Source organism: Manis pentadactyla, chromosome 4, assembly GCF_030020395.1.
Source record: "Manis pentadactyla isolate mManPen7 chromosome 4, mManPen7.hap1, whole genome shotgun sequence".
Taxonomy (NCBI): Eukaryota; Metazoa; Chordata; class Mammalia; order Pholidota; family Manidae; genus Manis; species Manis pentadactyla.
The window spans coordinates 179,063,111-179,077,521 of NC_080022.1; the positions used below are offsets into that span (position 1 = coordinate 179,063,111).

At 48.5% G+C, this 14,411-nt stretch overlaps 1 protein-coding gene and 1 long non-coding RNA gene across 5 annotated transcripts in view; one reads left to right on the top strand and one right to left on the bottom strand.

Moving 5' to 3' along the window:
* The window catches only part of FAM20A (FAM20A golgi associated secretory pathway pseudokinase), a 47,452-nt gene extending 37,404 nt beyond the window's left edge, over positions 1–10,048 (bottom strand). Inside the window, exon 1 of the mRNA XM_036899883.2 lies at positions 8,958–10,048. Coding sequence (XP_036755778.2) covers positions 8,958–9,340 — 383 coding nt within the window. The 5' untranslated portion in view covers positions 9,341–10,048. The remainder of the gene's footprint in view (positions 1–8,957) is intronic.
* Positions 8,845–14,411, top strand: part of LOC118919707 (uncharacterized) — a 36,835-nt gene continuing 31,268 nt past the window's right edge. For all 4 annotated transcript variants that reach the window (XR_005027612.2, XR_005027613.2, XR_005027614.2 and 1 more), the window contains exon 1: positions 8,845–8,983. This is a non-coding gene — a long non-coding RNA (uncharacterized LOC118919707). The remainder of the gene's footprint in view (positions 8,984–14,411) is intronic.

Genomic DNA, 14,411 nt, shown 5'->3' on the forward strand with positions numbered 1-14,411 from the left:
CATATTTTCTCCAGGTAAATGAGCATCTAGGTGAGTCTGCTCAGGCTGTCACAACCCACTGTCCCAGACTGGGTGGCTTGAATGACAGAAATGTATTTCTCACAGTTCTGGAGGCTGGAATTCCAAGATCAAGGTATCAGCAGGGGTGGTTTCTCTGAGTCTTCTCTCCTTGGCTTATAGATGCCACCATCTCTCCATGTCCTTCGTTGGCCTTTCTTTTTTGTGCTCGCATCCCTGGTGTCTCTCCCTCTTCTTATAAACCCACCAGCATTTGGGACTAGGGCCCTTGCGACCTCATTGAACCTTAACTACATCTTTAAAGGCGCTGCCTCCAAATACAGTCACATTCTGGGGTGTACTGTGGATTAGAACTTCAATATATGAGTTTTGTGGGAGCATAATTCAGTCTGTAACAGCTTCATCCGATTTCTGAAGGGTTCTATTCCATTTTTTTCTCCTTGAAATACGGCAATGGCTCTTACTGCTTATGGCTGTCTGCCCGCTGCCCGAAACCTCACCAGTGGACGAGATGTCCTTGGCGCCTCTGTTCAGTAGAACAGTACTAAGGTATACAGACCACCTCCTTTTCAAGGTCTAGGACACCTGAATCGCCCCAGATGGCCTTTGCTCTAAGCTGGCAACCAGAATGTGGCAGAAGTGACATTTAGCAGGTTCTGGCTGGGACCTCAAGGGGCTGAACACACTTCCACTCTCTGCTGGCAAACCGCCATCACCACGTGGCCAAGCGGGGATTAGCTGACTCAGGGAGGAGGCCCTGGAGCCAAGATCATCATCTCAGCCAAGGTCTTAGAAACGGGATCCCACGGGAGGGAGTACCTCTAAGACCTGCAGAGCTTATGGGGCAGCTGAGCACAGATGCCTGAGGGAGCCTGGCAGAGACCAGAAGACTCACTCGGCTGAGCTCAGCCCAAATTGCTGACTCGCAGGACCACGAGCTAAATACGTGGTTCTTGTTTTAAGTCACTACATTTTGGAGTGATCTGTTACAGCAGTAAAAGCAAACAGAACCCCGGGACCTAGAAGATGCTCTCTGACAGACTTTGAAGAAGAAACCCTGGTTGAAGATGTGCCAAGTCTGGACAGCAGAGCAGCAACGAGGCTGCAGGGCCCACGGAGGAGTCAGGCCTGGGATGGTTAAGTGCTTTCCTTGGGATGAACACACAGGTTGCTGGCTCCAAGTGGATCTCTTTTCAGGAGAAAGAGACATGAGCCCATGAATAACTGGGTCCATTTCAATTTCTTCTTTGGGCTCCCATGAAGAGAGTAACACTGACTTAAGAGAAAGTACAAATAAATAAAGATTCTTCTCTCCTTGGATGGCTTTTAATGGTTGATATAAAGTGTGCAGTTCCTCCAGAACACTTGTGGTTTTCTGACCACTCACCCCTGAGCCAAGAGGCTGGAAAGGAGAGCTGAACGGAGAGTGACCAATGACGCAGGCCTCCCTGATGTCAGTGATTGGTTGAGGGGTAGACAAACACCTCAAGGCTGGGCCAATCATTGCCCTCTACTGCCTGGCTGTATTCTCAGACCTGGCCAATCAGTGTCTTTGCTTAGGACCTTTCTTTTCAGAAACTGGAAAACCCCTTTTCTCTCTGGTTCTGTTGGGATGTGAGGCCATGTGAGGGGAATAGGACAGGCAGATGAACTAAGGGGAGAGAGAGAGTCAGGACAGCTGCCTTTACTGAGTTTGGTTACTTGAGTCTCTGCATTTCCTTTTTCCTGCTTGTGCTAGTTAGTTTGAGTTGCGTTTCTGTCACTTGAAACTAGTCCTGATGAATGTGGGCAATACTTTGCAAAAACAATGCACTATTTCTTAGGAAAATAAACATATGAGCAGAATGCAAATTTTACATAAAATTTAAGGGAAATATAGAGCTCATCACTTGAACTCAGTGGGGTCCAATGATCTCAGTTAAAAACTGCCTGCAGTGAAATGGTGCTTAATAAGGGGCTTGATGTAATTATGGGTGGTCTGACTTTCACTAGTATCTCAGAGTGCTCAGAGGAGGACAGAATGCATAAATAAGCAGCTACTGGTTGTGCATAATTCTTAACTTAGAGTGCAAAAACATGAGCTGAGCTCTGAGTGCAGATAAATACACTATTCTTATGGGATTTGTAACTATTTAGTTATGGGAGAAAATGAGTCAGAAATATAAAAAACCTATTTAAATAGATGAAACTGAGGCCCCGAGGACACTGGAATTGGCTGAGACAATTTGTCCCTCCATATAGACTCCAGCTTGGTTAGCATTATCAAAATAATTTGCCTAGGACCTACGGAGCTGACCCAAATATTGACAGTTGAAAGTAAGTTTGTTTGTTATCTGAAAGCTGTGATTAACTTCTCAGGTCTGAACATCTCTGATTTTCTTCTGCCAGTGGAGATATTTTCTAAGCCATCAACCTCTCTGAAATTTTCTAAACATCCCATCTCTTCCCAGACCACACTGTTTTTTTACAGTCCAGTTTCTCAGCCCAATGTGCCCCCATGCCAACACTCTGTTAAGTGTCTCTTTTACTCTCTGTATTTTGCTGAATTTTATTACAGATTTCTTGGCTTCTGAGGGACCATAGTCCTCCACTATTGTCTATTCCCTGTGGCTTCCCAAATTTATCTGGTTTGTTACTAGTGCATCTGACAAAAGAGGCCCTTTTATCGTTCTTAACTTTGCCTCTTGCCCATGCCAAATTCTACTGGCTGCCCCCAGTTCTTGGCCTCCGAAGTCCTGGATGCCCAAGTCTCCAAGGCACTCAGATTTAGTCTGTTCTGATTTCACATGTCAACCACAGGATATTCTGCCAAGTGACAGGGAACAAAAAGAGCTAAGCATTTTTCCCCCCACACTACAGGTTTCATTAGGCATATATATGTGTGTGCCTGCCAATAATAACAGGTAAACAGATGCTCTCATGCCTAGTAACTTCTGCTCCACTAAAGCTGCAGCTGTTCAGAACGGCATCCCCGCTCGGCTTTTAGCCATATGCGAGCCTACTTCAGCAGAACCCGGGGCCCTCGCCAGCCCCCAGCTTAATGAATAATCACAAGAAAAGCACAGGTCAGCACCCACCACGGGCTAGAGCAGGGGTGACTTTGCCAAGTCAGGATCTCTGTGTTTCCCACTTTGCTTTAATGCAAGACTTCTTCGCTGTATTTCTTCAGAAAGCTCAGGACACTGAGGACATTCCCTCTTCTTGGCAAATGACATGTTCTCAATTTTCCTTTGGGGTTTTTTTTTTTTTTTTGGTAGGGGAGTTTCCTTTTATTTACATATTGCAATAGAAGAGAGAACACCCCAGATCCAAATTTCAGGATGTCTCTGTAGGGTGGTTTTAGGTAAGACTTTTATAGGGAGGAGCAGACAAGTTAGAGGTGGGGTGATCTTACAGTTGGGACTGTCTCTGTTCAACAGTTTTTTTCATAGGGGATAATAAGTCATTGACTAACAGCCCCCAAATCCTGATGTGGTCTGTTCCCACTTATTTGTTTCACAGATCTTTACTCTGGCTCTCCCTTAAGGGAAATCACAGAACAGATGTATTTGTGTGACCACATGCAAGCTGGGGGCTTTTCATGTCAGGATCAAGTGGCTATTCCCTCTCATGTGGAGCTCTAGATAGCTTTCATGAAGCTGGGCAATGCAGTCATGCAAAGTACGATGGTATTGTATGGAAAGTGTGTGTCTAGTCAGGGAGGGACCCGGATGGGTGAAGGGAGTTGGAAAGCCTTTCCAGAAGAGGAGAAGTGAGGACCTGTGGACGTCCAAGGATGGAGAGTGGTGGAGCAAATGGTGGGAGTGTGGATTCCGGGGACAAAGCCTTGTGGTTTGCTAGCTGCTGGACTTCGGAAGGCAAGTTATACAATCTTCTTGTTTCCATTTTCCTCTGTGAAATAGAGGAAACAGCCATACTGCATTTGTTTTCTATTGCTGTGTAACAAATTACCACAAACCTAGTGACTTAAAATAACACCCGATAACTAGCTCACAGAGTTGAAGGTCAGCGGTCCAGCTTACTGTGGCGGTGTTCTCTGCACAGGCTTTACAAGGCTGAAGTTCAATTGTTGGCTGGGTTGAGGACTTGCCTGGAGACTCTGGGGAAAAATCTGCTTCCCAGCTCATTCTTGTTGGCAGAACCCACTTCCTTGCGGTTGCAGGACTGATGTCCCTGCTTCCTGGATGGCTGTCTGCTGGGGGCCAATCTTAGCTCCTAAAGCTCATTCATCTCCCTTGCCATGTGACCCCCACCCCCACCCCACCAACCTTCAAGTCAGCAATGACACATCAAGTCCTTACCATGCTTTGAATCTCTGACTTCCTCCTCTTCAGTCAGCTAGTGAAAACCCTTCTTAAAAGCTCATGTGGTTAGGTTAGGCACACTTAGAAAATCTCCCTGTCCCAAGGTCGACTGATCTGGGACTTGACTTAAATCTGTAAAATCATTGGATTGAATAATGAGGAGAAGGTGTGTGTACGTCAGGGCTGGAATGTACAGGGGCATCCGGGAATTCTACTGCCTGAACCTTCTTCTGAGGAAGTTGTGGGGCCTAAGTGAGCAAGATATGTAAAGCGCCGGGCACATATCAGCTGTGTTTCGGGGAGGAGGGTCCTCATGCAAAGAATTAGCCAGTTGGCTTCCCAGGATTGATGAGAACTTGGTTGGGTGAGAGATAGTGGTAGGACTGGGACCAAAGAAACAGAGTACACACATCCTCCAGTCCTTGGCCACGGGGGCTACATCTTGAAACTGGGAACAGGAAGTGCCTTCCTGCTTGGATGAACACTGATATCTTCCCTGGCTTAGGTCTCTGCTGTGCTGCTGGCAGTGAGGACTGGGGTTTGGAATGAGAGAGAAGAGACCTGAAAATGGCCTCTGGACCAGCCCACTCAGAAACTATCTGTTGGGAGTTTTTGACTCTGGGAAGAGTAGAGCGGTTTCCTCCAACTATAAGTGCAAGAATTCAGAATCCACTAAAATAATAGCTTTCCCCAAACCGGCCAAGCAAGGCTCTCATTGGGAGGAAAGAAACAGAAGTCAGGATTCCCACTTCCTCTTCTAACCTAACACAGGCTGTGGTTGAGGTTCACTTTCAAATTGCGTGAGGCCAATTCCTTGCCTAGCCTCACCTCACTGGCAGGGGCATCGGACAAGGGGCCAAAGCCCTGTGGAAAGCCTGGAGAGGGGTGGATGGCCATCACCCACGAGGAAGAACCCGGGCTGTTGTCCCTTCTACATGGTGAACTGCCTGCTCCCAATAAATCTGTGCTCCAAATGGTAGCACGAGATGAGCAGGAAAAAGAGGTGGGGGTCAGTAGAGAGAGAGAAGCTGAGAATAAAGGGGTTGCCTTTTTCATTCCACAGATGCCACGGTGGGAAGTTTTTCCTTCAAAAACTCCTAGACAAGCCACTTCTCATTTCCAGCTGAATTTTTTTCTTCTCTCCTGGCACTTTCTTCCCCCTCTCTTATATCTTCCTCAGCTTCTGGATCTTCTCAGAGCTTCCCCCGGAAAAAGCTTAAGCCAATTTACTCCCCTTGAACAACTGTCATTTTTGAAAAGCTGCCCGGTCTCTCTGCTGTGATTTTCAACGACAGACTCAGGACTAGGCTTTCTCTCAGTGAGAGCAAGTAGGTAGGAGGAGAGCCTCTGATGGTGGGAAAGACACAGGTACATGTGCACACACACTTCTGAGAAATGCTCAACCTGCAATCACAGGAAAATATGACCTTCTCGATACCTGAGGAAGATGTCAAGAAAGAAAAGCAGAGTCGTCTCAAGCTTGTGTTTTAGCTGCTAGGTTTCCTACACAAGGGAGGCATGACCCTGTTTGACCTTGCCTGTCAAGACCAGAGGGTTACAAGGAGCTCTGACTGAAGATACATGGGTAAAAGGCCAAGCCACACTGATCAGTGTTGACATGTCAAAGGAAACACGTGGTCTGACTTGGCAGCCAGACCTTTCATCCCTAAGGGCAGGGAGGAAACCAGAAGCTCAGTCTCTAAGATGCAAGCACAGCGGCAACAGAAACAGTCACCTGTGCTCCAGGTAAGCCCTGCCTTCCATCACTACTTAGAAAAGGAAAGGCTTCATCTGGCTTGTTGGTTTAAGGCCTGAAATAGTGAAGACTCTATTTCACTTGCCCCCTGGTCTCTTTCCTCTTCAGTATTCCAGACAGGTGCCAAACGTGTCTTCCTGCATGATGGGTCTTGGCGTTGGCCCGCTCACTGTGATCATCAGCTGACAACCTGACAGGAACACTTTCCCTGATTGCATTTTTAGCTTGGATTGTGTTGTGCTTAGTTACATCTTGAGGGGGAAAAGAGAGGAAGGAAGGGAAGAACTTGCAGAAGGACAGAGTGTCAGAGAGCACGTGGAAAGCCCACTCTACCCACCGTGAGGCCTTTACATTTCAACTTAGATCTTGACATCCGATTGACTGATACTGATTGAAAACCTGAAACATTCAAAACAATGTGCAAGCTCCGTCTTCCTCTGAGATTTAAAGGGAATGTGCTTGGGGAAGACGCGCCGTGGCCCATCTCATGTTGGCACTGAGCTCAAGTTGAAGAAAGACTTCATACCATTATTTACTAGCGTGGTGGTAAAAAAAAAAAAAATCACTCACTTAGACTAATGGTCTCTTGCTGGCAAGTGGTGAAGATTGCTGATTTGTCTTGTTTCATTACTTGCACCTTTCCCAGTGTGGCAGACCGTTTGCTGATACAATTATTTTGGGTAGCAGTAAATGGTAAGTAATTATAGGCATGGTGGCATCCACATGTCTATAAAACCCTAGTTTCTAAATATTGACTAGGTAGTGGCTATAAACAAAGAGGGCTTGTCTGTGTGAGAGACAAGCAATTAGCAAGTCATTTACTATTTCTTTCTTTGTTGTTGGTTTTAATTATTTTTCTGCACTGAAATCTGGAGGCTTCACTGGCCCCCTGCATGCTGTAGCAGACACACGGGCCTCATCAGCAATGTTACATGTGCTCGTATTCATCAGGGCACCCTCTCACTTAGGGTGACGAGAGACTACCTCTCACAACAGAACTCTGAGCATGATTCAAATTCTTGCTGGCTAATGAGTCTTCCATGTTCCATTTTTAACCCTGATGTAAGTAACAGCGCACATGCTTATTAACACCATGGCATTGACGTTTACTATACAGTGGGTGAAGGCAGGTGTTTTCTGCCTCTGAGGTCCAGTTTCAATACTCATGAGCATAGCTCATCCTTCTGTCATAGCCCACAAACCTCACTTGAGATCTCAGGTATTCAAAGGAAGTGAGAATTAAATATCACAACCTTCACATTCAACCAACCACACAAAACTACTCTGTCACCTCCAAATACAGTAAGGTCACCAGTCCTTTTTGATTGATCCTCTGTTAAATGACTAAGATCACTTTTGGCCAGCAAATGTGTGTTTGTGACACGTAACAGTGTAGAAATCAAGCTCAAAATGAATTGTAGAACAAATTGATGAAAAGATTTTTGCTTTTCTGCCAAAATGCACCACTGGACTTTCTTTCTGGAGTGAAGCAACACAGGGAAGTTTAAGGCCACAGAAACGTGAATAAATGAATGCTGACCCACACTTACAAGAGCAAGTGACTTTGCCCACAGTCCCTCACTGTCAAATCCTCAACAGACGTGCGGATAATTTTCTAAGAGCAAGATGTCCTAGTTCTCTGATCCAGACTCCCAATTATTGATGAAATAAGGGTAATACTGAAAATGACACCGTCTAGGAAGCAATCTCAAACTGCCTTTTTAAACTGCCTTGTTACTTGTACACAATCAGTGGACTCGAGAACCACTTTCTTTCTAATATGAAATCATCAGCCATGGAGTTGCAATTGAAATTCACCACAGTGATTTCAGCCATAACTCTCAATTTCTTCTATTTCTACTTTCTGAAGGATTTTCCCCCCGTTAGTGTCAGCACTATGGAATAATGACCAATTAAATAGGGCTAGCACTGACTTTCCAGAGGATTTACAGTCCATGCAACCTCCCAAGGGCCCATAAAACAGCGTCATGGCATCTCACTTGAAATCTCTTTTATTAAGAAAAGTGATGGGTGTGATGCAAAAGTGAACTCTGGATGTGAGTGATATTTAGGCCAGTCTGTACTTCAAAACAGAGTCCTAACTCACATTAAGGTCTTCTGTCATGAGCTGGGGATCTCAGTATTGATCATTCCACCTTCTCCAACACTTATTCCCTGCCCCCGCTCCCACCCTCTTACAAAAACATGCTTAATTTTAATCCTTAATATGCGTAGGTTTTTTTTTCTCTCTCTACATTTTGCTTTGGATTTTAAGAATTCTCACGTAAGGTTTTTATCTCTGGGGAAAGCATCCGCTTCAGATGTAAGTCAGCTCCAATCACGAAAATAAACTGCCGTCAAGTTATAACACTCACCAAAGATGGCCAACTCACGTTTTAAGTAGAACAGAGCGAGCACCTTGTCAGGGAACTACCCTTTTAGTTTCTGCCCAGGCTGACCTCTGACCCCGGACAGAGGCTTAAGGAAAGGGAAAGAGCGGGGTTTTCAGGGAATAGCATTGCTGCTGCCTGGAAGGCACCCTGGTCTAGCGGTGCGCGCTGAAACCGAGCCAGCTCTGAAGTTGCTCGTTTGGGAATCGCATTCCGGAAAACCGGAGGCCGGCGGCGGCTTTTGCACATCGGGACCAGGTGGGGGAAGCGGCCCCGGGAACCGAGCGGAGCTAGGGAGCGAACACGGAGCCCAGGGGGAGGGGCCCGGAGCTTTCCTTCGCGAGGCGGCCGCAGGGAAACTTCCTCGCGCGCACCGCGGTCCGCTCGGGGCTGAGCTCGGAGGTCCGCCGCCGCTGGCGGGGGCCGGGCGGGGAGCCCTCGCCGAGCGGCTGCGAAGCCGCCGCGGGCAGGGCCGGGCGGCGTCCTCACCTGTTCCAGCGGGCCACCTTCCTCCGGTAGTACCGCAGCGCCTCCGGGCCGGCCAGCAGCGCGTCCTCGGGCCCGCGGCGAGGCGGCTCCTCCGGGCCGTCGTACAGCGGGTGGGCGAAGAGGGCCTGCAGCCCGGAGCCGGGGCCGCGGCGGCCGCCGCTGTCCCGCGCCGTCCCGGGCCCGGCTCGGGAAAAGTTGTGCGCGGCCGCGCGGGGGTCCGGGGCCGGCGCGGAGGCGCGGCCGGCGCACGGGCAGCCCCGCGGCCGCTGCCGTGGCCGCAGCCGGCGGCGCACCTGGGGCCAGAGGTGGAAGTAGAGGTCGGCGGAGAGCAGCGCGCCCAGCAGCAGCAGGGTCAGCAGGCGGCCCCGGCGCAGCCCGGGCATGGCCGGCCGGGGCGCGCGGTCGGTCTCCGGGGAGCCGGGCGGGCGCGGGGCGGGGAAGGCCGCCCGGAGTCTCGCGGGCCGGCCGGGGTCGCTGGGGCCGCAGTGCGCACCGCGCGGAGCGGCCCCTTGAAGGGGTGTCGCCTCTGGACTCGGGGAGCGCGGGTGCTCGCGGCGCTGGCGGGCGCCCCTTCTCCGCGCGGAGTGGAGACCAGGGGCTGTTCCTGTTCCCCGCGCCGCCCGCCCAGGAGCCCGCGGCAGGTGGAGGGTCGGAGCGGGCGGCGGCGCTCGCTCCCGGCGGGAGGAAGGCGGCGGCGGAGCCCGGGGCGCCTCTCCGGAGGATGCTGGCGCTCCGCGGCTGCGGTGGCGGGGACGCCGGTGTCCCCGGCTGCCCGGGACGAGCCGGCCTGCGCGCCCGACTCCCAGAGGCGGAGGCAGCGCCGGCCTCCCCCGCCGGGCCTGGCGCCCGCACCTCCGCCCGCTCTCGGCTGGCACCTGCCCCTGGCGCAGCCCGCCGGCCAACTCCCGATCCCTCGGCCGGCCCTGCCCTTCCACCTTGTCACCCAACCCACTTCTCGCGCCCTTCCCCCCTCGCCCCAGGCCTCCCACTTTCCCTGCCCGGCACTTGGCGGGACACACGGGGTTTGTGTGAAACCTCTTATATCCCTTTTTATTTTTTATAACAAAGACAGTCCCCCTGAAAGCCGTCCTCCTGGAAGATCTGCCAAATGTCTGTGTGCTTGCGTGTTTTCTCTCTTGGTGTCTCCCCACAGGGCCACATACTAGATCCATAATAACTACATGTCTTGTGCCTAGCATGTAGTAGGCGCTCAGGAAACACCCGCTTAGTGGATGAAAATGTGTGACCTTTAAGAATAAGGCACCGGTTTTACCTAGAATATGGTGGTTTCCTGTTGAGATGGAGCTTGATTCTAACTGTGCCTGCGCTTTACAAAGAGGAAATTTTTCTTGCCCTGGAGGAGGGAGGGGCCTCCTGATAACCCCACTCGGAACTTTTGCATTTAGCTTGGTGTGAAAGTAGTCCACCCAAATGAATCACTGGGGGCACATGTCAGGCATTCTCTTGACATCCTGTGAAGTAATTTATACTTCCTCACTCCATTTTCCTTTTGGGGAAGTGGGGAGGGAGAGGTGGTAGCCCAGCTCTGACTCGTGGCTCCTCTATTTAATGACGTGGTAGGATAGTGAAGAGCAAGTCTGACCAGGGATGTGGCCCCATGTCTTGAATGCTCAGGAAAATGCATCTTTGCCCTGAGTTGTCTGTCCAGATAGCAAAAGCTTCCCTTGTATGTTAATCCTACTCTTTAATCACCTACTTCCCTTGCTGGAGTCCAGAGCCCTTAGACACACTTTGACTTGTGAGTTTCAGACCAGAGTTCTTTCCCCCAGGGTTCAGCGGGAGATTCTTGTGGCATCTTACCCCCATCTGTAAATGATGATAATAGAACCTACCCATGACAGCTTAAATGAGTTCAAGGATGTAACTTGCTTAGCTCAGTATGTGATTCGGGAGTGTGAAACATGTGTTTGCTAGAGGGAACCTTCTTTCTAGTTCTTGGTTCCTGTAGCACACTCGGTTAGGTTAGATACCGTTCACGAGTGGGATGAAAATAATAAAGGATGGAAAAGAAAGATACCAGACAGGGACCATTTTCAGGAGCACATCATGGCCTGAATGCCCAAGTGGGGAACCCCAAGAGGATGCTATTGCCCGCTACTTTCCCCAGCTGGGTATGGTGGTGAGCATTTTTAGATTTTCTCAAACCATTGCCTTTTTATCTTCAACTAAATTTTAATGGGTCTCCAGTTTCTGAGAAACTTTGCAACCTCTGACATGTCTAATTAGGCATCATGGCCAGTGGATAAAGAAGTCAGGCACCAAATGGTACCACATCTGCAATAACTATGTGGCAAACTGGTTTGCATTTTCTGGGTTGGCAAGGGACCTGGGCATGAAGCCATCACAAGTCTTATGACTGATTCTTCCCCAACCAAGGCATCATGCTCTCTTAGTGGACTCTTTCATCTGCCCTCAGTTCAGGGCACAGTATTCCTAACTCGATTAGAGATTATCTAAGCATGTTTCCCCTGCTCTGGTAAAAGGTCAAGAGCAGAACTGTTTGTGGAAGTCAGATATTAAGTGTGAGTGATGTTGGGGTGGGGGTGGGAGTCCTAGAGGCAGGATTGGGCTGTCAGATGCCACTATCCTCAAGGTTTCTCTGCTTCTCCATATCTTGGCCCCTTCCTTCCATGCCAGCCTCATCTCTATCCCCTTGATTCTCACTGAAGTTATCCCCAGTTGCTGTTTGCTAGGACCCATCACTTGGCTTCCAGCCTCCCAGAAAATCCATTCCCACCTTTCCATTTCTGCTACTCTCAAATATATCCAGGACTTCATCATGTTTAGCTTAGACTCTTGCAAATAGGCTCATACCTTGTCTCTTTGCTTCTGATATGGCCCCAGTTCAAGCTGCCTGCCTGTGTTTTGATAGAATCAAAACTCTGGTCCGCGGGAACCTTCTTTCTAGCATGCCCGTACACCCTTGGTGCGCTCCCGTGGGGAGGCTGTGTGGCTTCTCACTCACTCTAATGTGGCGCTTCTTGGTTTGCTTCTGTCTCCCTTTCCTGCTTCACCTCCCATGCCTCTTCTAGAAGCCCTCCAGTTTTCACCTGTAATACTTTCTGCAGTTCTCCAGGCGCTTCATGCTCTCACAGACATACCTTTAATTAAAAGCTCTTTTGCATGCCTTTAATTAAAAGCTTTTTTCCACCTGGAGAATGTCCACTGTCTGCCTAAGCTTTGGCCACTTGTCCTGTTTTCTCTGTTGCTTGTGCTCATGCTCATTAAGTTCTGCGTCATGGGCTGTCAGGTAACCCTCGTAGCTATTTGCACTCCTATTAAAGCTTTTACCAGGTTGTGTTTAGTGTTGTGTTACAGGTTGAATTAGATCCCCATCTAAATTTGTACGTTGATATCCTAGCCTTTAATACCTCAGAATGGGATCTTTGGAAATAGGGTGGTTGCAGATTTAATTAGTTGAGATGAGATCATACTGGAATAGAGTTGACCCTTCATCCAATATGACTAATGTTCTTATAAAAAGGGGATATGCCCTCAGGGAGAACTCCAGAAGTGAAGACGAAGGTGGAGATCGGGTGGGTGGGGGGGCTACTACAAGCCAAGGAACACCAAAGATCGCCAGCAAACCACCAGAATCTGGGTACAAGGCATGCTCCAGATTCTTTTGCATGGCCCTCATCAAGGAACAACCCCATCGCCACGTTGATCTCAGACTTTTGGCCTTCAGAACTGCGAGACAGTACATGTCTGTTGTTTAAGCCTCCCAGTTTGTGGTACTTTGTTACAGCAGCTCTTTCAATCTAGTACAGTACACATGTCCGCCTTCCTTACCGGGACATGGCCTCTGAAGTATGGAGGGAGAGTGTTACTTATATTGATCTAGAGCTCTGAGAACAGGGCCTATTGCTTGGGGAAGAAGTTTTTGCTGAGAGAATGAATGCAAATCATTGTGGGCAGGGATCTCAGGCTGTTTCCCCAACTGTGGCACATCATATAGGGCCTGGTATACAGTAGGGACCTAACTACTGGTTACAATAAAATAGCAGTTTTGGACCCTGCAGGAGAACACAGAAGCTGTATAAGACACAGTTCCTCCCTTCAAGCATGTTTTATGGTGATTAGGGAAAAAGATTTTTCTTTACCTATGGGACAATTAAGAAAAAGTTTGAGGCAGGATACCGAGCAGATTCAGGAACTTGTGTCACTGCAGGCCTTAGGAGGAGCACATGCACAAGGTATTTGTGTTCCCTTTCAGTGTAGCTAAATATCAAGCTCTCAACCTCCAGGAATTAAATTATGAAAACAAGAGTCAATATTTAGACACAAGAGTTCCTCAATCTGTGAAGGTTGCACTTTTATTTTTATCTTGCACATGTTCACATGTTGCTTAAAACACAACTAACCGTTTCTTTTTTGCGTGGTTGGTTTTCTACACTAGACTGTAACTCCAGGCGTGCAAGGCTAACATGCCTTCTCCTTCCTTTCATAGGAACTTGTGCACAGAAAGGCTTCAGGCTGAAAACTAACAAACTCCTGTAGGGTAAATGGTGTTTGTGTATGTGGGTCTATGAGTGCTCATTGCTCATGTATGGGGGGAGTGGTTTGAAAAAGAGTCCTTAAAATAAAAATATAGACTTATCAAATCTGGCCCCAGATAAATAGAACTATTATATTTAGTTAGACTATCTAAATCTTAGGAATCTTAATGGATTTGTTGACAGAGCAGTAGGTAAGAGATATACTGAAATAACTAAGCCAAGTGCAAATATCTGTGTCCCTAGGGATTTTTTGTGACTGTACATGTGTGTAAGGGTGGGCCATCTTTACCTTCTAGCTGTGTCAGCCATCAGTGAGGAAGGAGGGAGTTAACTAGAGTGCTGTGAGTGATAACTCCAGAATTCAGGAAGATTAAGAAACCTGGTGCTAATTTGGTATTGTGTCCAGTCTCTTCTTTTTTATCAGCTTAGAAAGTACAAATTATTTCTTCATGACCAAAGCATAATGCTTCAACATAGGCCAGAGATTTTTCAATGTGCAACCCGTGCATCACAATGACCTGGGGTGCATATAAAAATGTAAATTCCAGGGTCACACCCTAGATCTAGTGAATCAGAATCTTTAGAAGTGGGGCCAGGAATTTGCCACTTTGATAAGCTGATTTTTATCAGCTTATGAGACTCTACACACTGAGGGCTAACTGATATACACTGTAGTTTGGGAATCGTTGGTTCAGAGGACAGTGCTGGTGAGAAGTGGCTCATAGATTTGATTCCAAATGGTCTAGCTAGGATCCGTTCATTGTCTAGGGTTGGCCGTCCGGCCTGTGCCATGAGGTCCGGAGAGAGCTGTAGAGGCAGAGTGTGTTTGGCCCAGCTCAATCCACTGATGCCGGGAAAACACACAGACAAGCAACCTCAGTGCCCATTCTTTGCAAATGGTGGGTACGTAGTGTGATCTTGCTTTAAAAAGTTA